This window comes from Lampetra planeri, unplaced genomic scaffold (assembly GCF_965212315.1).
Source record: "Lampetra planeri unplaced genomic scaffold, kcLamPlan1.2.h2 scaffold_1328, whole genome shotgun sequence".
Classification (NCBI taxonomy): Eukaryota; Metazoa; Chordata; class Hyperoartia; order Petromyzontiformes; family Petromyzontidae; genus Lampetra; species Lampetra planeri.
The window spans coordinates 1-24,489 of record NW_027614045.1 but is presented as its reverse complement, the minus strand read 5'-3'; the positions used below and the strand labels follow the sequence as shown (position 1 = coordinate 24,489).

General features: G+C 51.5%; 1 protein-coding gene and 1 long non-coding RNA gene across 4 annotated transcripts; one reads left to right on the top strand and one right to left on the bottom strand.

Moving 5' to 3' along the window:
- Positions 1–2,105: 2,105 nt before the first annotated feature.
- On the bottom strand, positions 2,106–20,836 carry CDC45 (cell division cycle 45; the record flags this gene model as incomplete). Its single annotated transcript, XM_078622115.1, has 9 exons — positions 2,106–2,296; positions 3,181–3,264; positions 4,974–5,112; positions 6,594–6,803; positions 12,060–12,158; positions 15,648–15,779; positions 18,274–18,393; positions 19,170–19,220; positions 20,727–20,836. Coding segments are annotated over 9 exons (1,136 nt in total), but the record flags the coding sequence as incomplete, so codon positions are not given.
- A 441-nt stretch (positions 20,837–21,277) lies between these two features.
- LOC144739138 (uncharacterized) lies at positions 21,278–22,643 on the top strand. 3 transcript variants are annotated; one of them, XR_013589363.1, is made up of 3 exons: positions 21,278–21,502; positions 21,552–21,695; positions 21,796–22,643. It is a non-coding gene; the product is annotated as an uncharacterized LOC144739138 (long non-coding RNA). The 3 variants fall into 3 exon arrangements; XR_013589362.1 differs by having other exon boundaries at positions 21,552–21,745; XR_013589364.1 differs by having other exon boundaries at positions 21,280–21,502; positions 21,552–21,986; positions 22,084–22,643.
- The last annotated feature ends 1,846 nt before the right edge of the window (positions 22,644–24,489 follow it).

The following is a 24,489-nucleotide window of genomic DNA, read 5'->3' as shown; positions in this document are numbered from 1 at the left end:
GAGTGACTGGAGAGTGACTGGAGAGTGATTGGAGAGTGACTGGAGAGTGATTGGAGAGTGACTGGAGAGTGACTGGAGAGTGACTGGAGAGTGATTGGAGAGTGACTGGAGAGTGACTGGAGAGTGACTGGAGAGTGACTGGAGAGTGACTGGAGAGTGACTGGAGAGTGACTGGAGAGTGACTGGAGAGTGACTGGAGAGTGATTGGAGAGTGACTGGAGAGTGACTGGAGAGTGACTGGAGAGTGACTGGAGAGTGACTGGAGAGTGACTGGAGAGTGACTGGAGAGTGACTGGAGAGTGACTGGAGAGTGACTGGAGAGTGATTGGAGAGTGACTGGAGAGTGACCTGGAGAGTGACTGGAGAGTGATTGGAGAGTGACTGGAGAGTGACTGGAGAGTGACTGGAGAGTGATTGGAGAGTGACTGGTGAGTGACTGGAGAGTGACTGGAGAGTGACTGGAGAGTGATTGGAGAGTGACTGGTGAGTGACTGGAGAGTGACTGGAGAGTGACTGGTGAGTGACTGGAGAGTGACTGGAGAGTGACTGGAGAGTGATTGGAGAGTGATTGGAGAGTGACTGGAGAGTGACTGGAGAGTGACTGGAGTGACTGGAGAGTGATTGGAGAGTGACTGGAGAGTGACTGGAGAGTGACTGGAGAGTGACTGGAGAGTGACTGGTGAGTGACTGGAGAGTGACTGGTGAGTGACTGGAGAGTGACTGGTGAGTGACTGGAGAGTGATTGGAGAGTGACTGGAGAGTGACTGGAGAGTGACTGGAGAGTGACTGGAGAGTGACTGGAGAGTGACTGGAGAGTGATTGGAGAGTGACTGGAGAGTGACTGGAGAGTGACTGGAGAGTGACTGGAGAGTGATTGGAGAGTGACTGGAGAGTGACTGGAGAGTGACTGGAGAGTGACTGGAGAGTGATTGGAGAGTGACTGGTGAGTGACTGGAGAGTGATTGGTGAGTGATTGGAGAGTGACTGGAGAGTGATTGGAGAGTGACTGGAGAGTGACTGGAGAGTGACTGGAGAGTGACTGGAGAGTGACTGGAGAGTGACTGGAGAGTGACTGGAGAGTGATTGGAGAGTGACTGGTGAGTGACTGGAGAGTGACTGGAGAGTGACTGGAGAGTGATTGGAGAGTGATTGGAGAGTGACTGGAGAGTGACTGGAGAGTGACTGGAGAGTGATTGGAGAGTGACTGGTGAGTGACTGGAGAGTGATTGGTGAGTGACTGGAGAGTGACTGGAGAGTGATTGGAGAGTGACTGGAGAGTGACTGGAGAGTGATTGGAGAGTGACTGGAGAGTGACTGGAGAGTGACTGGAGAGTGACTGGAGAGTGATTGGAGAGTGACTGGAGAGTGATTGGTGAGTGACTGGAGAGTGACTGGAGAGTGACTGGAGAGTGATTGGAGAGTGACTGGAGAGTGACTGGAGAGTGATTGGAGAGTGACTGGAGAGTGACTGGAGAGTGACTGGAGAGTGACTGGAGAGTGATTGGAGAGTGACTGGAGAGTGATTGGAGAGTGACTGGAGAGTGATTGGAGAGTGATTGGAGAGTGACTGGAGAGTGACTGGAGAGTGACTGGAGAGTGACTGGAGAGTGACTGGAGAGTGATTGGAGAGTGACTGGAGAGTGACTGGAGAGTGATTGGAGAGTGACTGGAGAGTGACTGGAGAGTGATTGATTGGAGAGTGATTGATTGGTGAGTGATTGATTGGTGAGTGATTGATTGGTGAGTGATTGGTGAGTGAGTGATTGGTGAGTGAGTGATTGGTGAGTGATTGATTGGTGAGTGAGTGATTGGTGAGTGATTGGTGAGTGATTGATTGGTGAGTGATTGATTGGTGAGTGAGTGATTGGTGAGTGATTGGTGAGTGATTGATTGGTGAGTGATTGATTGGTGAGTGATTGATTGGTGAGTGAGTGATTGGTGAGTGATTGGTGAGTGATTGATTGGTGAGTGATTGATTGGTGAGTGATTGATTGGTGAGTGATTGATTGGTGAGTGATTGATTGGTGAGTGAGTGATTGGTGAGTGATTGGTGAGTGATTGATTGGTGAGTGATTGATTGGTGAGTGATTGATTGGTGAGTGAGTGATTGGTGAGTGATTGGTGAGTGATTGATTGGTGAGTGATTGATTGGTGAGTGATTGATTGGTGAGTGACTGTACTTCTTCTTGTCGCTGCCGTCCCCATGGGGAGGGCAGCCGGTGATCAGCGTGAAGTCGCCGTGCATTGTGGGAGCCGCCACCACCAGGGGCAGCCGCTGGCACTTCCTGTTCCGCGTCTACACAACAACCACCACCACCACCATCAACATCAACAACCACCACCAACAACAACAACCATCAAGCACCACCACCGCGACACGACAACCCACCCACTCACCCACCCACCCACCCACCACTTACCCACCACTCACCCACCCACCCACTCAACCACCCACCCACCACTTACCCACCCACCCACCCACTCAACCACCCACACACCACCCACCCACCCACCACTTACCCACCCACTCAACCACCCACACACCACCCACCCACACACCACCCACCCACCCACTCAACCACCCACCCACCCACCACTTACCCACCACTCACCCACCCACCCACTCAACCACCCACCCACCACTTACCCACCCACCCACCCACTCAACCACCCACACACCACCCACCCACCCACCACTTACCCACCCACTCAACCACCCACACACCACCCACCCACACACCACCCACCCACCCACTCAACCACCCACCCACCCACTCAACCACCCACCCACCACTCACCCACCCACCCACCACTCACTCACTCTCACACTCACCACTCACCCACCCACCCACTCACTCACTCTCACACACCCACTCACAGTCCCTCTCACTGCCCCACACGCACCCACTCACTCACTCTCTCGCCCACTGACTCACACCCCGTCTCACCCACTCACCCACCCACTCACCACTCACTCTCACACCCTGTCACACTCACACTCTCACACCCACTCACCCTGTCACACTCACACTCTCACACCCACTCACCCGCTCACTCTCACACTCTCTCACCCACTCACCCACTCACACTCTCACACCCACTCACCCACTCACACTATCACACTCACCCACCCACTCACACACCCCCACACACAGCCCCTCTCACTGCCCCCCCACGCACCGACTTGATGAATGTGTGCAGGAGGTGTTTGCTGAACTGCGACAGGAAGCTGGGCTCAGAGAACATCGCCAACTCCGGCGTGCCCTGCACACAGTGAGAGACACACACAGACACAGAGACACACACAGACACAGAGAGACACACACAGACACAGAGAGACACACACAGACAGACACAGAGACACACACAGACACAGAGACACACACAGACACAGAGACACACACAGACACACACAGAGACACACACAGACACAGAGAGACACACACAGACACACACAGAGACACACACAGACACAGAGAGACACACACAGACACAGAGAGACACAGTGAAAGACACACACAGACACACACAGAGACACACACAGAGACACACACAGAGACACAGTGAGACACAGTGAGACACAGTGAGACACAGTGAGACACACAGAGACACACACAGAGACACACACAGAGACGCACAGTGAGACACACAGTGAGACACACAGTGAGATACACAGAGACACACAGAGACACAGACAGAGACACAGTGAGACACACACAGAGACACACACAGAGACACAGAGACAGTGAGACACAGTGAGACACAGTGAGACACACACAGTGAGACACACACAGAGACACACACAGTGAGACACACAGTGAGACACACAGTGAGATACACAAAGACACACAGAGACACAGACAGAAACACACAGAGACACACACAGTGACACACAGTGAGACACACAGTGAGACACACAGTGAGACACACAGTGACAGAGACACACAGACACACAGAGACACAGTGAGACACAGTGAGACACACAGAGACACACAGAGACACACAGGGACACACAGGGACACACAGGGACACACAGAGACACACAGAGACACAGAGACACAGTGAGATACAGGTGTGTGTATGTGTGTGTCTGTGTGTCACTGTGTGTCACTGCGTGTGTGTGTGTGTCACTGTGTGTGTGTATGTGTCACTATGTATGTGTGTGTGTGTATGTGTCACTATGTATGTGTGTGTGTGTGTCACTGTGTGTGTGTGTCACTGTGTGTGTGTGTGTGTGTCACTGTGTGTGTGTGTATGTGTCACTGTGTATGTGTGTGTGTGTATGTGTCACTGTGTATGTGTGTGTCACTGTGTGTGTGTGTATGTGTCACTGTGTGTGTGTGTGTGTCACTGTGTGTGTGTGTATGTGTCACTGTGTATGTGTGTGTCACTGTGTGTGTGTGTATGTGTCACTGTGTGTGTGTGTATGTGTCACTGTGTGTGTGTGTGTGTCACTGTGTGTGTGTGTATGTGTCACTGTGTGTGTGTGTGTGTATGTGTCACTGTGTGTGTGTGTGTGTATGTGTCACTGTGTGTGTGTGTCACTGTGTGTGTGTGTCACTGTGTGTGTGTGTATGTGTCACTGTGTGTGTGTGTGTATGTGTCACTGTGTGTGTGTGTATGTGTCACTGTGTGTGTGTGTGTGTATGTGTGTGTGTATGTATGTGTGTATGTGTATGTGTGTGTGTGTGTCACTGTGTGTATGTATGTGTCACTGTGTGTGTGTGTGTCACTGTGTGTGTGTGTGTCACTGTGTGTGTGTGTGTATGTATATGTGTGTGTGTGTGTCACTGTGTGTGTGTGTGTATATGTGTGTGTATGTGTCACTGTGTGTGTGTGTGTGTCACTGTGTGTGTGTGTATATATGTGTGTGTATGTGTCACTGTGTGTGTGTGTGTCACTGTGTGTGTATGTGTCACTATGTGTGTGTATGTATGTGTGTGTGTGTGTCACTGTGTGTGTGTGTGTGCTACCTCGTGCAGGCAGCAGTAGAGGAAGGGCCCCTGTGAGACGACGCGCCCGCTGCCCACGCAGCAGGTGACGGCCTCGTGCAGCAGGCACAGCTGCAGCTTCGCCTGCTCCACCCCCCGCAGCAGCAGAGACACGTTGCCTCTACACAGAGACACACACACGCAGCAGTGAGACACACACACACACAGAGACACACACACACACAGACACACACACGCACAGCTGCAGCTTCGCCTGCTCCACCCCCCGCAGCAGCAGAGACACGTTGCCTCTACACAGTCAGAGACACACACACGCAGCAGTGAGACACACACACAGAGACACACACACGCACAGACACACACAGAGAGAGACACAGAGACACGGTGAGACACACACACACAGACACACACAGAGACACACACAGAGACACGGTGAGACACACACAGAGACACACACAGAGACACACACAGAGACACACACAGAGAGAGACACACACACAGAGACACACACAGACACGTTGCCTCTACACAGACACGCAGCAGTAGCAGAGACACAGAGACACAGAGACACACACACACAGAGACACGTTGCCTCTACACAGAGACACGCAGCAGTAGCAGAGACACGGTGACACACACACACAGAGACACGTTGCCTCTACACAGAGACACGGTGAGACACACAGAGACACGGTGAGACACACAGAGACACACAGAGAGAGACACGCAGCAGGAGACGGCCTCGTGCAGCAGGCACAGCTGCAGCTTCGCCTGCTCCACTCCGCGCAGCAGCAGAGACACGTTGCCTCTATAGAGACACGCAGCAGTAGCAGAGACACGGTGACACACACACACAGTCACACACACACAGTCACACACACACAGAGACACGGTGAGACACACACACAGTCACACACACACAGTCACACACACACAGTCACACACACACAGAGACACGGTGACACACACACACAGTCACACGCACACAGTCACACACACACAGAGACACGGTGAGACACACACACAGTCACACGCACACAGAGACACGGTGAGGACACACACACAGTCACACGCACACAGAGACACGGTGAGACACACACACAGTCACACACACACAGAGACACGGTGAGACACACACACAGTCACACGCACACAGAGACACGGTGAGATACACACACAGTCACACGCACACAGAGACACGGTGAGACACACACACAGAGACACACAGAGACACACAGAGACACGGTGAGACACACACACAGAGACACACAGAGACATACAGAGACACGGTGAGACACGGGGGGGGGGGGGAGACACGGTGAGACACGGTGAGACACGGGGGGGGGGGGGGGGGGAAGACACGGTGAGACACGGAGAGAGACACGGTGAGACACACACACAGAGACACACAGAGACATACAGAGACACGGTGAGACACGGGGGGGGGGGGGGGTGAGACACGGGGGGGGGGGTGAGGGGGGGTGAGACACGTGAGGGGGGGGTGAGGGGGGGGTGAGACACGTGGGAGGGGGGGGGGTGAGGGGGGGTGAGACACGTGGGGGGGGGTGAGGGGGGGTGAGGGGGGGGTGAGACACGTGGGGGGGGGGGTGAGGGGGGGGTGAGGGGGGGCGCGTGTGTCACCTGGAGAGAGCGTGCAGGGCTGCGATGGCGCCCCCCCCCGGCCCCCCCCCCCGGGGGTGCTGGGGGTCAGGGGTCGTGGAGGGGGTGGGGGCTGGGGGGGCTGCGGGGGCGGTGAGAATGGCGCTCAGAGCGAGCGCCACGTCCGCAGCGAGGAAGCGGCAACGGAAGCCAAACTCGGCGCAGAAAGTCTGCACACGCATGTCACTCATGCTGACACGCACACGGCACACGCGTGTCACTCGTGCTGACACGCACACGGCACACGCGTGTCACTCGTGCTGACACGCACACGGCACACGCGTGTCACTCATGCTGACACGCACACGGCACACGCGTGTCACTCGTGCTGACACGCACACGGCACACGCGTGTCACTCGTGCTGACACGCACACGGCACACGCGTGTCACTCGTGCTGACACGCACACGGCACACGCGTGTCACTCGTGCTGACACGCACACGGCACACGCGTGTCACTCGTGCTGACACGCACACGGCACACGCGTGTCACTCGTGCTGACACGCACACGGCACACGCGTGTCACTCGTGCTGACACGCACACGGCACACGCGTGTCACTCGTGCTGACACGCACACGGCACACGCGTGTCACTCGTGCTGACACGCACACGGCACACGCGTGTCACTCGTGCTGACACGCACACGGCACACGCGTGTCACTCGTGCTGACACGCACACGGCACACGCGTGTCACTCGTGCTGACACGCACACGGCACACGCGTGTCACTCGTGCTGACACGCACACGGCACACGCGTGTCACTCGTGCTGACACGCACACGGCACACGCATGTCACTCGTGCTGACACGCACACGGCACACGCATGTCACTCATGCTGACACGCACACGGCACACGCGTGTCACTCGTGCTGACACGCACACGGCACACGCGTGTCACTCGTGCTGACACGCACACGGCACACGCGTGTCACTCGTGCTGACACGCACACGGCACACGCGTGTCACTCGTGCTGACACGCACACGGCACACGCGTGTCACTCGTGCTGACACGCACACGGCACACGCGTGTCACTCATGCTGACACGCACACGGCACACGCGTGTCACTCGTGCTGACACGCACACGGCACACGCGTGTCACTCATGCTGACACGCACACGGCACACGCATGTCACTCATGCTGACACGCACACGGCACCACGCGTGTCACTCATGCTGACACGCACACGGCACACGCATGTCACTCATGCTGACACGCACACGGCACACGCGTGTCACTCATGCTGACACGCACACGGCACACGCATGTCACTCATGCTGACACGCACACGGCACACGCGTGTCACTCATGCTGACACGCACACGGCACACGCATGTCACTCATGCTGACACGCACACGGCACACGCGTGTCACTCATGCTGACACGCACACGGCACACGCATGTCACTCATGCTGACACGCAGAGCACACAATACACACACAGTACACACAGTGTGTAGTAGTGTAGTATGTAGTGTATAGTAGTATATAGTGTAGTAGTGTATAGTGTAGTAGTATAGTAGTGTATAGTGTAGTAGTGTAGTATGTAGTGTATAGTGTAGTATATAGTGTAGTAGTGTAGTATGTAGTGTAGTATATAGTGTAGTAGTGTAGTAGGTAGTGTATAGTGTAGTATATAGTGTAGTAGTGTAGTATGTAGTGTAGTATATAGTGTAGTAGTGTAGTAGGTAGTGTATAGTGTAGTATATAGTGTAGTAGTGTAGTATGTAGTGTAGTATATAGTGTAGTAGTGTAGTAGGTAGTGTATAGTGTAGTAGTGTAGTAGTGTAGTAGGTAGTGTATAGTGTAGTAGTGTAGTATGTAGTGTAGTGTATAGTGTAGTAGTGTAGTATGTAGTGTATAGTGTAGTAGTGTAGTATGTAGTGTAGTATATAGTGTAGTAGTGTAGTAGGTAGTGTATAGTGTAGTAGTGTAGTATGTAGTGTAGTATATAGTGTAGTAGTGTAGTAGGTAGTGTATAGTGTAGTATATAGTGTAGTAGTGTAGTATGTAGTGTATAGTGTAGTAGTGTAGTAGGTAGTGTAGTATATAGTGTAGTAGTGTAGTAGGTAGTGTATAGTGTAGTATATAGTGTAGTAGTATGTAGTATGTAGTGTATAGTGTAGTAGTGTAGTAGGTAGTGTAGTGTATAGTGTAGTAGTGTAGTAGGTAGTGTAGTGTATAGTGTAGTAGTGTAGTAGGTAGTGTAGTGTATAGTGTAGTATGTAGTGTAGTATATAGTGTAGTAGTGTAGTAGGTAGTGTAGTGTATAGTGTAGTATGTAGTGTAGTATATAGTGTAGTAGTGTAGTAGGTAGTGTAGTAGGTAGTGTAGTGTATAGTGTAGTAGGTAGTGTAGTGTATAGTGTAGTAGTGTAGTAGGTAGTGTATAGTGTAGTAGTGTAGTATGTAGTGTAGTGTATAGTGTAGTAGTGTAGTATGTAGTGTAGTATATAGTGTAGTAGTGTAGTAGTGTATAGTGTAGTATATAGTGTAGTAGTGTAGTAGGTAGTGTATAGTGTAGTAGTGTAGTAGGTAGTGTAGTGTATAGTGTAGTAGTGTAGTAGGTAGTGTAGTATATAGTGTAGTAGTGTAGTAGTGTATAGTGTAGTATATAGTGTAGTAGTGTAGTAGGTAGTGTATAGTGTAGTATATAGTGTAGTAGTGTAGTAGGTAGTGTATAGTGTAGTAGTGTAGTAGGTAGTGTAGTATATAGTGTAGTAGTGTAGTAGGTAGTGTATAGTGTAGTAGTGTAGTAGGTAGTGTAGTGTATAGTGTAGTAGTGTAGTAGGTAGTGTAGTGTATAGTGTAGTAGTGTAGTAGGTAGTGTAGTGTATAGTGTAGTAGTGTAGTAGGTAGTGTAGTGTATAGTGTAGTAGGTAGTGTAGTGTATAGTGTAGTAGGTAGTGTAGTGTATAGTGTAGTAGTGTAGTAGGTAGTGTAGTGTATAGTGTAGTAGTGTAGTATGTAGTGTAGTATATAGTGTAGTAGTGTAGTAGTGTATAGTGTAGTATATAGTGTAGTAGTGTAGTAGGTAGTGTATAGTGTAGTAGTGTAGTAGGTAGTGTAGTGTATAGTGTAGTAGTGTAGTAGGTAGTGTAGTGTATAGTGTAGTAGTGTAGTAGGTAGTGTAGTGTATAGTGTAGTAGGTAGTGTAGTGTATAGTGTAGTAGTGTAGTAGGTAGTGTAGTGTATAGTGTAGTAGTGTAGTAGGTAGTGTAGTGTATAGTGTAGTAGTGTAGTAGGTAGTGTAGTGTATAGTGTAGTAGTGTAGTAGTGTATAGTGTAGTATATAGTGTAGTAGTGTAGTAGGTAGTGTATAGTGTAGTAGTGTAGTAGGTAGTGTAGTGTATAGTGTAGTAGTGTAGTAGGTAGTGTAGTGTATAGTGTAGTAGTGTAGTAGGTAGTGTAGTGTATAGTGTAGTAGGTAGTGTAGTGTATAGTGTAGTAGTGTAGTAGGTAGTGTAGTGTATAGTGTAGTAGTGTAGTAGGTAGTGTAGTGTATAGTGTAGTATGTAGTATAGTGTAGTAGTGTAGTAGGTAGTGTAGTGTATAGTGTAGTAGTGTAGTAGGTAGTGTAGTGTATAGTGTAGTAGTGTAGTAGGTAGTGTAGTGTATAGTGTAGTATGTAGTGTAGTGTATAGTGTAGTAGTGTAGTAGGTAGTGTAGTGTATAGTGTAGTAGTGTAGTAGGTAGTGTAGTGTATAGTGTAGTAGGGTAGTAGGTAGTGTAGGGTATAGTGTAGTAGTGTAGTAGGTAGTGTAGTGTATAGTGTAGTAGTGTAGTAGGTAGTGTAGTGTATAGTGTAGTAGTGGTAGGTAGTGTATTGTGTAGTAGTGTAGTAGTGTAGTAGGTAGTATAGTGTAGTAGTGTAGTAGGTAGTGTAGTGTATAGTGTAGTAGTGTAGTAGGTAGTGTAGTGTATAGTGTAGTAGTGTAGTAGGTAGTGTAGTGTATAGTGTAGTAGTGTAGTAGGTAGTGTATAGTGTAGTAGTGTAGTAGGTAGTGTAGTGTATAGTGTAGTAGTGTAGCAGGTAGTGTAGTGTATAGTGTAGTAGTGTAGTAGGTAGTGTAGTGTATAGTGTAGTAGTGTAGCAGGTAGTGTAGTGTATAGTGTAGTAGTGTAGTAGGTAGTGTAGTGTATAGTGTAGTAGTGTAGTAGGTAGTGTAGTGTATAGTGTAGTAGTGTAGTAGGTAGTGTAGTAGTGTAGTGGTATAGTGTGTAGTGTAGTAGGTAGTGTAGTGTATAGTGTAGTAGTGTAGCAGGTAGTGTAGTGTATAGTGTAGTAGTGTAGTAGGTAGTGTAGTGTATAGTGTAGTAGTGTAGCAGGTAGTGTAGTGTATAGTGTAGTAGTGTAGTAGGTAGTGTAGTGTATAGTGTAGTAGTGTAGTAGGTAGTGTAGTGTATAGTGTAGTAGTGTAGTAGGTAGTGTATAGTGTAGTAGTGTAGTAGTGTAGTAGGTAGTATAGTGTAGTAGTGTAGTAGGTAGTGTAGTGTATAGTGTAGTAGTGTAGTAGGTAGTGTAGTGTATAGTGTAGTAGTGTAGTAGGTAGTGTAGTGTATAGTGTAGTAGTGTAGTAGGTAGTGTATAGTGTAGTAGTGTAGTAGGTAGTGTAGTGTATAGTGTAGTAGTGTAGCAGGTAGTGTAGTGTATAGTGTAGTAGTGTAGTAGGTAGTGTAGTGTATAGTGTAGTAGTGTAGCAGGTAGTGTAGTGTATAGTGTAGTAGTGTAGTAGGTAGTGTAGTGTATAGTGTAGTAGTGTAGTAGGTAGTGTAGTGTATAGTGTAGTAGTGTAGTAGGTAGTGTAGTAGTGTAGTGTATAGTGTAGTAGTGTAGTAGGTAGTGTAGTGTATAGTGTAGTAGTGTAGCAGGTAGTGTAGTGTATAGTGTAGTAGTGTAGTAGGTAGTGTAGTGTATAGTGTAGTAGTGTAGCAGGTAGTGTAGTGTATAGTGTAGTAGTGTAGTAGGTAGTGTAGTGTATAGTGTAGTAGGTAGTGTAGTGTATAGTGTAGTAGTGTAGTAGGTAGTGTAGTAGTGTAGTGTATAGTGTAGTAGTGTAGTAGGTAGTGTAGTGTATAGTGTAGTAGTGTAGTAGGTAGTGTAGTGTATAGTGTAGTAGTGTAGTAGGTAGTGTAGTGTATAGTGTAGTAGTGTAGTAGGTAGTGTAGTAGGTAGTGTAGTGTATAGTGTAGTAGGTAGTGTAGTGTATAGTGTAGTAGTGTAGTAGGTAGTGTAGTAGGTAGTGTAGTGTATAGTGTAGTAGGTAGTGTAGTGTATAGTGTAGTAGTGTAGTAGGTAGTGTAGTAGGTAGTGTAGTGTATAGTGTAGTAGGTAGTGTAGTGTATAGTGTAGTAGTGTAGTAGGTAGTGTATAGTGTAGTAGTGTAGTAGGTAGTGTAGTGTATAGTGTAGTAGTGTAGTAGGTAGTGTAGTGGGGTCGTATACCCAAACTTGGTGGCCGACTCATCGATGGCGGCCAGCAGGTTTTCCTTCAACTTCACGTCCATCGAGCAGAACTTCTGCTTCACCTGCTTCAGGGGCAGCCTGGGGACACACACACAGTGTACACACAGTGTACACACACACATACACACACACATTACATTACATACACACAGTGTACACACACACACAGTGTACACACAGTGTACACACACACACACAGTGCACACACACACACAGTGTACACACATTACATACACACACACAGTGTACACACACAGTGTACACACACAGTGTACACACACACACAGTGTACACACACACACACACACAGTGTACACACACACACACACAGTGCACACACACACACATACACACATACACACAGTGTACACACACACATACACACACAGTGTACACACACACATACACATAGTGTACACATGTACACACACACACACACAGTGTACACACACACACAGTGTACACACACACACAGTGTACACACACATACACACATACATACATACACACATACACACACAGTGTACACACACACATACACACACACATACACATAGTGTACACATGTACACACACACACACAGTGTACACACACACACAGTGTACACACACACATACATACACACATACACACACAGTGTACACACACACATACACACACAGTGTACACACACACATACACATAGTGTACACATGTACACACACACACACAGTGTACACACACACACATACACACACACATTACATACATATACACACACAGTGTACACATAGTACATACACACACACAGTGTACACACACACACAGTGTACACACACACACACACATACACACACAGTGTACACACACACATACACACACAGTGTACACACACACACATACACATAGTGTACACATGTACACACACACACACAGTGTACACACACACACACAGTGTACACACACACACAGTGTACACACAGTGTACACACACACATACACACACACACACATACACATTACACACACACAGTGTACACACACACACAGTGTACACACACACACAGTGTACACACACACACATACATACATACACACATACACACACATACACACATACACACATACACACACAGTGTACACACACACATACACACACAGTGTACACACACACATACACATAGTGTACACATGTACACACACACACACAGTGTACACACGTACACACACACACACAGTGTACACACACACAGTGTACACACACACACACAGTGTACACACACACACAGTGTACACACACACACACAGTGTACACACACACACACATACACACACAGTGTACACATGTACACACACACACACAGTGTACACACACACACACAGTGTACACACACACATTACATACATACACACACAGTGTACACACACATTACACACACACATTACATACACACACACACAATACGTACACACGCACACTACGTACACACACAGAACGTACACACACATACGTACACTATACACCCTACGTACGTACGCACAGACACACACACACTCTCTACTGGAGCCGGTTATGAGCACACTGCCCAGGTATGGGAAACTCTCCACTCTCTCCACGACTGCCCCATCACCAATTGGGAGTTGTGGGGGTGGAGTGTCCGATGGTACAAAATACCCAGGCAGGTGCTTCGTTTTGGTGGGGCTGATGGTAAGGCCCCATCTCTTAGTGGCACGCTCCAGTCTCAGCAGCAGCGTCTCCAACTCCTCCTCTGAATGAGCAGCTATTACCAAATCATCGGCATACATAACGTGGTTGACCAATAGGGAGCCAGCCCTTGATCGCACCCGGGCGTCGATCAGCCTCCCATTGTATCTGGACCAGATGGAAATTCCCCCGGTACAGCTATTGAAGGCTTCACGAACTACGCAGTCGAAATAGATGTTCAATAATGTGGGAGCCAGAGGACATCCCTGTCGCACCCCAAGGTGTACAGGGAAAGGCTCCGACTCCCGGCCACGTAGTTTTACCCGGGCCCGCTCACCATCATGAAGGTCCTTAATGATCGTGAGCAGAGGGTCAGGGACTCTCACACACACACACACTCACTACCACACTCACACACACACTACCACACTCACACACACTCACACACACTACCCCACACTCATACACACTCACTACCACACTCACACACACTCACACACACTACCCCACACTCATACACACTCACACACACACACTCACACACACTACCCCACACTCATACACACTCACTACCACACACTCACACACACTCACTACCACACACACACACACACTACCCCACACTCATACACACTCACACACACACTCACACACACTACCCCACACTCATACACACTACCCCACACTCACACACACACTCACACACACACTCACACACTCACACACACTACCCCACACTCACACACACTACCCCACACTCACACACACACTCACACACTCACACACACACTCACACACACACACTCACACTCACACACACTACCCCACACTCATACACACTCACACACTCACACACACTACCCCACACTCATACACACTCACACACACACTCACACACACTACCCCACACTCATACACACTCACACACACTACCCCACACTCACACACACACTCACACACACACTACCCCACACTCATACACACTCACACACACACTCACACACACACTCACACACACACTCACACACACACACTCACACACACTACCCCACACTCACACACACTCATACACACACTCACACACACTACCCCACACTCATACACACTCACACACACACTCACACACACTACCCCACACTCATACACACACTCATACACACACTCACACACACTACCCCACACTCATACACACTCACACACACACTCACACACACTACCCCACACTCATACACACACTCATACACACACTCACACACACTACCCCACACTCACACACACACTCACACACACACTCACACACACACTACCCCACACTCATACACACTCACACACACACTCACACACACACTCACACACACACTCACACACACACACTCACACACACTACCCCACACTCACACACACTCACACACACAACCCCACACTCATACACACTCACACACACACTCACACACACACTACCACACTCACACACACACACTCACTACCACACACTCACACACACTCACTACCACACACACTCACACTACCACACACACACTACCACACTCACACACTCACACACACTCACTACCACACACACTCACACACTCACTACCACACTCACACACACTAACTACCACACACACACTCACACACACACTACCACACACACACTACCACACTCACACACACTACCACACTCACACACACTCACACACTACCACACTCACACACACACACTCACTACCACACACACACTCACACACACACTACCACACACACACTATCACACACACACTACCACACACTCCCACACACTACAACACTCACTCACACACTCACTCCCACACACTACAACACTCACTCACACGGACCACCACTCCCCCTCTCCGCCACTCACCCCATGTCTGCCAGGAGAGCGTGGAGCCTCTTGTGTCCGTGCAGGGACCACAGTCGCAGGCCGGCGTACGAGTAGAGCGAGTGGCACAGCGACTCAAACAGCGACCAGTGCTGGTACAGGGCCAGACGCAGACTGGCACAGCGACATGCCGTCAAGGACTCAGTGAGAGACACGGAGACACGGAGACACGGAGACACGGAGAGAGACACGGAGACACAGAGAGAGACACGGAGACACGGAGAGAGACACGGAGACACGGAGAGACAGCGAGTGGCACAGCGACTCAAACAGCGACCAGTGCTGGTACAGGGCCAGGCGCAGACTGGCACAGCGACATGCCGTCAAGGACTCAGTGAGAGACACGGAGACACGGAGAGACACGGAGACACGGAGAGCCACACAGAGACACAGTGAGACACAGTGAGACACAGAGAGACACAGTGAGACACAGTGAGACACAGAGACACAGAGAGACACACAGAGACACACAGAGACACACAGAGACACAGTGACAGAGACACACAGAGACACAATGACAGAGACACAGAGACACAGTGAGACACAGAGACACAGAGAGACACACAGTGAGACACAGAGACACAGTGACAGAGACACACAGAGACACAGTGACAGAGACACAGAGACACAGTGAGACACAGAGACACAGTGAGACACAGAGACAGTGAGACACAGAGACACAGAGAGACGTGCCCACCCCTGGGTGCGCTCAGCACGAAGGATACTCGTACTGGAAGGTGATGACACAGTGAGACACAGAGACACACAGAGACACAGTGAGACACAGTGAGACACAGTGAGACACACAGTGACACAGTGAGACACACACAGAGACACAGAGACACACAGAGACACGCAGAGACGCGCCCACCCCTGGGTGCGCTCAGCACGAAGGATACTCGTACTGGAAGGTGATGACACAGTGAGACAGTGAGACAGTGAGACACAGTGACACACAGTGACACACAGTGAGACACAGTGAGACACAGTGACACACAGTGAGACACAGTGAGACACAGAGAGACACACAGAGACACAGAGAGACACACAGAGACACAGTGAGACACAGAGACACACAGTGACACAGTGAGACACAGTGAGACACAGAGACACAGTGAGACACACAGTGAGACACACAGTGAGACACAGTGAGACACAGTGACACACAGTGAGACACAGTGAGACACAGTGAGACACACAGTGAGACACAGTGAGACACACAGTGACACACAGTGAGACACAGAGAGACACACAGAGACACAGTGAGACACAGAGACACACAGTGACACAGTGAGACACAGTGAGACACAGAGACACAGTGAGACACAGAGACACACAGAGAGACACAGAGACACAGTGAGACACAGAGAGACACAGAGAGACACACAGAGACACAGTGAGACACAGAGACACACAGTGACACAGTGAGACACAGTGAGACACAGAGAGACACACAGAGACACAGTGAGACACAGAGACACACAGTGACACAGTGAGACACAGTGAGACACAGAGACACAGTGAGACACACAGTGAGACACACAGTGAGACACAGTGAGACACAGTGACACACAGTGAGACACAGTGAGACACAGTGAGACACACAGTGAGACACAGTGAGACACAGTGACACACAGTGAGACACACAGTGAGACACAGTGAGACACAGTGAGACACAGTGAGACACAGTGAGACACAGTGAGACACACAGTGAGACACACAGTGACACACAGTGAGACACAGAGAGACACACAGAGACACAGTGAGACACAGAGACACACAGTGACACAGTGAGACACAGTGAGACACAGAGACACAGTGAGACACAGAGACACACAGAGAGACACAGAGACACAGTGAGACACAGAGAGACACAGAGAGACACACAGAGACACAGTGAGACACAGAGACACACAGTGACACAGTGAGACACAGTGAGACACAGAGAGACACACAGAGACACAGTGAGACACAGAGACACACAGTGACACAGTGAGACACAGTGAGACACAGAGACACAGTGAGACACAGAGACACACAGAGAGACACACAGAGACACAGTGAGACACAGAGACACACAGTGACACAGTGAGACACAGTGAGACACAGAGAGACACACAGAGACACAGTGAGACACAGAGACACACAGTGACACAGTGAGACACAGAGACACAGTGAGACACAGAAACACACAGAGAGACACAGAGACACAGTGAGACACAGAGAGACACAGAGAGACACAGAGAGACACAGAGAGACACACAGAGACACACAGTGACACAGTGAGACACAGTGAGACACAAAGACACAGAGAGACACACAGAGACACAGTGAGACACGGAGAGACACGGAGAGACACGGAGAGACACGGAGAGACACGGAGAGACGTGCCCACCCCTGGGTGCGCTCAGCACGAAGGATACTCGTACTGGAAGGTGATGACAGTGAGACACAGAGACACAGAGACACACAGTGAGACACAGTGAGACACAGAGAAACACAGAGAAACACACAGAGACACAGAGACACACAGTGAGACACAGTGACACACAGTGAGACACGGAGAGACGTGCCCACCCCTAGGTGCGCTCAGCACGAAGAAGGATACTCGTACTGGAAGGTGATGCGCATGCGGTCGAGAGAGACACGGACGTCGTCGTCGTCGTGGCGATGGTTGTGGCGGGACACGTGACGCTGGAGGTCTGCCACGTCCGAGACGTACTTGGCACTGAGACACACGGAGACACACGGAGACACACAGAGACACACGGAGACACGCAGAGACATCAGGGAGACACACAGACACACAGAGACATCAGGGAGACACACGGAGACCCACAGAGACATCAGGGAGACACACAGAGACATCAGGGAGACACACAGAGACACACAGAGACACACAGAGACACACAGAGACACACAGAGACATCAGGGAGACACACAGAGACACACGGAGACACACAGAGACACACGGAGACACACGGAGACCCACAGAGACCCACAGAGACCCACAGAGACACACAGAGACACACGGAGACACACGGAGACACACAGAGACACACGGAGACACACGGAGACCCACAGAGACACACAGAGACATCAGGGAGACACACGGAGACCCACAGAGACATCAGGGAGACACACGGAGACACACAGAGACATCAGGGAGACACACAGAGACACACAGAGACACAAAGAGACACACAGAGACATCAGGGAGACACACGGAGACATCAGGGAGACACGGGGAGGGGGGGGGGAGACGTGGGGGGGGGGGGACGGGGGGGAGGGGGGCGCGGGGGGGGGGGGGAGACACAGGGAGGGGGGGGGACACGGGGAGGTGGGGGGGGGGAGACACAGGGAGGGGGGGGGGGACACGGGGGCGCGGGGGGGGGGGGGGAGACACAGGGAGGGGGGGGGGGACACGGGGGCGCGGGGGGGGGGGGAGACACAGGGAGGGGGGGGGACACGGGGGGGGGTGGGGGTGGTGGGGGAGGCACTCACTGTGTGATGTTGTCGTGCAGCCACTGAGCGGTGAGACCCACGATGGCCCACCTGCACACAGCAGTCAGCAGAGAGCACTCAGCCTTCTCTCACGTCTAGTGACTGGTGGGTGTGAGGGGGTGAGTGGGTGAGTGGGTGAGTGGGTGGGTGAGTGGGTGGGTGGGTGAGTGGGTGAGTGAGTGAGTGGGTCGGTGAGTGAGTGAGTGGGTGGGTGAGTGGGTGAGTGGGTGGGTGAGTGGGTGAGTGGGTGGGTGAGTGGGTGGGTGGGTGAGTGGGTGGGTGAGTGTGTGGGTGAGTGAGTGGGTGGGTGGGTGAGTGAGTGGGTGAGTGGGTGGGTGAGTGGGTGGGTGAGTGTGTGGGTGAGTGTGTGGGTGAGTGGGTGAGTGGGTGAGTGGGTGGGTGGGTGAGTGGGTGAGTGGGTGGGTGAGTGGGTGAGTGGGTGGGTGGGTGTGTGAGTGAGAGTGGGTGGGTGGGTGAGTGGGTGTGTGTGTGAGTGTGTGTGTGAGTGAGTGAGTGACTGGGTGGGTGTGTGAGTGTGTGAGTGTGTGTGTGTGAGTGAGTGACTGGGTGGGTGTGTGAGTGGGTGTGTGGGTGAGTGTGTGAGTGAGTGTGTGAGTGAGTGACTGAGTGCGTGAGTGTGTGATTGAGTGAGTGTGTGAGTGTGTGAGTGAGTGTGTGAGTGAGTGACTGAGTGCGTGAGTGTGCAATTGTGTGAGTGAGTGTGAGTGTGTGACTGACTGAGTGACTGAGTGAGTGTGTGATTAAGTGAGTGTGTGAGTGACTGAGTGACTGACTGAGTGAGTGTGTGAGTGAGTGACTGTGAGTGTGTGTTTGAGTGATTGAGTGCGTGAGTGTGAGAGTGACTGTGTGACTGACTGAGTGAGTGTGTGGGTGAGTGAGTGTGTGACTGACTGAGTGAGTGTGTGGGTGAGTGAGTGTGTGGGTGATTGAGTGCGTGAGTGTGAGAATGACTGTGTTACTGACTGAGTGAGTGAGTGTGTGAGTGAGTGAGTGACTGAGTGAGTGTGTAATTGAGTGAGTGAGTGAGTGACTGACTGAGTGACTGAGTGACTGAGTGATTGTGTGGGTGAGTGACTGAGTGTGAGTGAGTGACTGAGTGAGTGACTGACTGAGTGACTGAGTGAGTGACTGAGTGAGTGTGTGAGTGAGTGTGTGAGTGTGTGTGTGAGTGACTGAGTGAGTGACTGAGTGAGTGTGTGAGTGAGTGTGTGAGTGTGTGTGTGAGTGACTGAGTGAGTGTGTGTGTGAGTGTGTGAGTGACTGAGTGAGGGTGTGAGTGTGTGTGTGAGTGACTGAGTGAGTGTGTGAGTGAGTGAGTGAGTGTGACTGAGTGACTGAGTGATTGACTGAGTGACTGAGTGAGTGTGTGAGTGAGTGACTGACTGACTGAGTGTGTGTGTGTGAGTGACTGAGTGAGTGTGTGAGTGAGTGAGTGAGTGTGACTGAGTGACTGAGTGATTGACTGAGTGACTGAGTGACTGAGTGAGTGACTGACTGAGTGAGTGTGTGAGTGAGCGAGTGACTGAGTGAACTCACCACAACATATCATTGGAGTCTTTTGACATCGTCCAAGCCAACTCGAAGAGCAGCAGAGCCGACTGAAAGAGAGAGAGCAACACACGCAGAGACACCCAGTGGCCAGGAGATGTTGACTACCTCGCCTGGTCTACAGGTCACCACAGTGGCCAGGAGATGTTCACTACCTCGCCTGGTCTACAGGTCACCACAGTGGCCAGGAGATGTTCACTACCTCGCCTGGTCTACAGGAGGTCACCACAGTGGCTAGGAGATGTTGACTACCTCGCCTGCTCTACAGGAGGTCACCACAGTGGCCAGGAGATGTTGACTACCTCGCCTGGTCTACAGGTCACCACAGTGGCCAGGAGATGTTCACTACCTCGCCTGGTCTACAGGAGGTCACCACAGTGGCTAGGAGATGTTGACTACCTCGCCTGGTCTACAGGAGGACACCACAGTGGCTAGGAGATGTTGACTACCTCGCCTGGTCTACAGGAGGTCACCACAGTGGCTAGGAGATGTTGACTACCTCGTCTGGTCTACAGGAGGTCACCACAGTGTGGCTAGGAGATGTTGACTACCTCGCCTGGTCTACAGGAGGACACCACAGTGGCTAGGAGATGTTGACTACCTCGCCTGGTCTACAGGAGGTCACCACAGTGGCTAGGAGATGTTGACTACCTCGCCTGGTCTACAGGAGGTCACCACAGTGGCTAGGAGATGTTGAATACCTCGCCTGGTCTACAGGTCACCACAGTGACTAGGAGATGTTGACTACCTCGCCTGGTCTACAGGTCACCACTGTGGCTAGGAGATGTTGACTACCCTCGCCCTGGTCTACAGGTCACCACAGTGGCTAGGAGATGTTGACTACCTCGCCTGGTCTACAGGTCACCACAGTGACTAGGAGATGTTGACTACCTCGCCTGGTCTACAGGTCACCACAGTGGCTAGGAGATGTTGACTACCTCGCCTGGTCTACAGGAGGTCACCACAGTGGCTAGGGGATGTTGACTACCTCGCCTGGTCTACAGGAGGTCACCACAGTGGCTAGGAGATGTTGACTACCTCGCCAGATCTACAGGAGGTCACCACTGTGGCTAGGAGATGTTGACTACCTCGCCTGGTCTACAGGTCACCACTGTGGCTAGGAGATGTTGACTACCTCGCCTGGTCTACAGGAGGTCACCACAGTGGCTAGGAGATGTTGACTACCTCGCCTGGTCTACAGGTCACCACAGTGGCTAGGAGATGTTGACTACCTCGCCTGGTCTACAGGTCACCACAGTGACTAGGAGATGTTGACTACCTCGCCTGGTCTACAGGAGGTCACCACAGTGGCTAGGGGATGTTGACTACCTCGCCTGGTCTACAGGAGGTCACCACAGTGGCTAGGAGATGTTGACTACCTCGCCAGATCTACAGGAGGTCACCACTGTGGCTAGGAGATGTTGACTACCTCGCCTGGTCTACAGGTCACCACTGTGGCTAGGAGATGTTGACTACCTCGCCTGGTCTACAGGAGGTCACCACAGTGGCTAGGAGATGTTGACTACCTCGCCTGGTCTACAGGTCACCACAGTGGCTAGGAGATGTTGACTACCTCGCCTGGTCTACAGGTCACCACAGTGGCTAGGAGATGTTGACTACCTCGCCTGGTCTACAGGAGGTCACCACAGTGGCTAGGAGATGTTGACTACCTCGCCTGGTCTACAGGTCACCACAGTGGCTAGGAGATGTTGACTACCTCGCCTGGTCTACAGGTCACCACAGTGGCTAGGAGATGTTGACTACCTCGCCTGGTCTACAGGAGGTCACCACTGTGGCTAGGAGATGTTGACTACCTCGCCTGGTCTACAGGTCACCACAGTGGCTAGGAGATGTTGACTACCTCGCCTGGTCTACAGGAGGTCGTGGGTTAGTGCCGCTTGGCGGAGGTGAGCAAAGAAGCGTGATAATGGCACTGGGTGAGTGTGAGGAGGTGAGTGAGTGAGTGTGTCGTGTGTGGGTGAGTGAGAGTGGGTGAGTGGGTGAGTGAGGAGGTGAGTGAGAGTGGGTGAGTGGGTGAGTGAGTGGGTGTGTGTGTGGGTGAGTGAGAGTGGGTGAGTGAGGAGGTGAGTGAGTGGGTGTGTGTGTGGGTGAGTGAGAGTGGGTGAGTGGGTGAGTGTGTGGGTGTGTGTGTGGGTGAGTGAGAGTGGGTGAGTGGGTGAGTGAGGAGGTGAGTGAGTGGGCTGTGTGTGTGGGTGAGTGAGAGTGGGTGAGTGTGCGAGTGAGTGGGGTTAATGAGTGAGTGGGTGAGTGAGTGGATGAGTGAGTGGGTGAGTGGGTGAAGGAGTTGGTGAGGGAGTTGGTGAATGAGTGAGAGTTGGTGAATGAGTGGTCGAGTGAGTGAGTGAGTGTGAGTGGGTAATGAGTGAGTGGATGAGTGAGTGGGTGAGTGGTGAGTGAGTTGGTGACTGAATGAGAGTGGGTGAGTGAGAGGGTGACGTGGGTGAGTGAGAGCGAGTGGGTGAGTGAGAGTGAGTGGGTGGCGTGAATGAGTGAGTGAGTGGGTGAGTGAGAGGGTGAGTGAGTGGATGAGTGAGTGGCGTGAGTGAGTGGGGGTGAGTGAGTGGGTGGTGAGAGTGGAGAGTGTGCGAGTGAGTGGGTTAATGAGTAGTGGGTGAGAGTGAGTGGAGGGTGAGTGGGTGAGGAGTGGTGAGGGAGTTGTGAATGAGTGAGTGAGTTGGTGAATGAGTGGGTGAGTGAGTGAGAGGGTGAGTGAGTGAGTTAATGAGTGAGTGATGAGTGAGTGGGTGAGTGGGTGAGGGAGTTGGTGAATGATGTGAGAGTGGGTGAGTGAGGAGGTGAGTGTGGGTGGTGAGTGCGATGAGTGTGTTGGTGAGTGCGCTGGGTGATGGTGAGTGAGTGAGTGAGTGGTAGTGGAGGTGAGTGAGTGGGATGAGTGAGTGGGTGAGTGGTGAGGGAGTTGCGTGAATGATATGTGAGTGGGTGAGTGAGAGGGTGAGTGAGTGGGTGAGTGAGAGCGAGTGGGTGAGTGAGAGTGATGTGGGTGGGTGAATGAGTGAGTGAGTGAGTGGGTGAGTGAGAGGTGAGAGTGGATGTGTGATGTGGTGAGTGGGTGAGGGAGTTGGTGTATGAATGAGTGAGGTGGGTGAGTGAGAGGGTGAGTGAGTGGGTGAGTGAGAGCGTGGGTGAGTGAGAGTGAGGTGGGTGGGTGAATGACTGTGAGTGGGTGAGGGGTGATGTGTGGAGGGTGAGTGTGAGTGTGTGCGTGGGTGAGGGAGTGGTGATGATTGAGTGAGTGGGTGTGAGTGAGGAGTGTGTGAGTGGTGTGAGTGTGAGCGAGTGGTGTGAGTGAGGATGTGAGTGGGTGTGGGTGTGAGTCGGAGGGGAGGAGGGGGTGATGGTGTGAGGGTTGGTGTGTGGAGGAGTGAGTGGGTGAGTGGGTGGGGAGTAGGTGATGCATGGTGAGTGGGGAGTGAGAGGGAGAGTGAGTGGTGAGTGAGAGGAGTGGGGGAGGGAGTAGTGAGTGGGTGGGTGATGAGGTGAGTGAGTGGGTGAGTGAGAGGGTGAGTGAGTGGATGGTGAGGTGGGTGAGTGAGTGGGTGCGGGAGTGAGTGGTGGGTGGGTGGGTGGGGTGAGTGGGGGAGTGAGGTGGGGGGGGGAGTGAGGTAGGGAGTGGGAGAGGGGCGGTGAGGTGGTGTGGGTGAGTTAGGGTGAAGAGTTGGTGAAGCGGAGGTTGGTGAATGAGTGGAGTGAGTTGGTGGAAAGAGTGGGT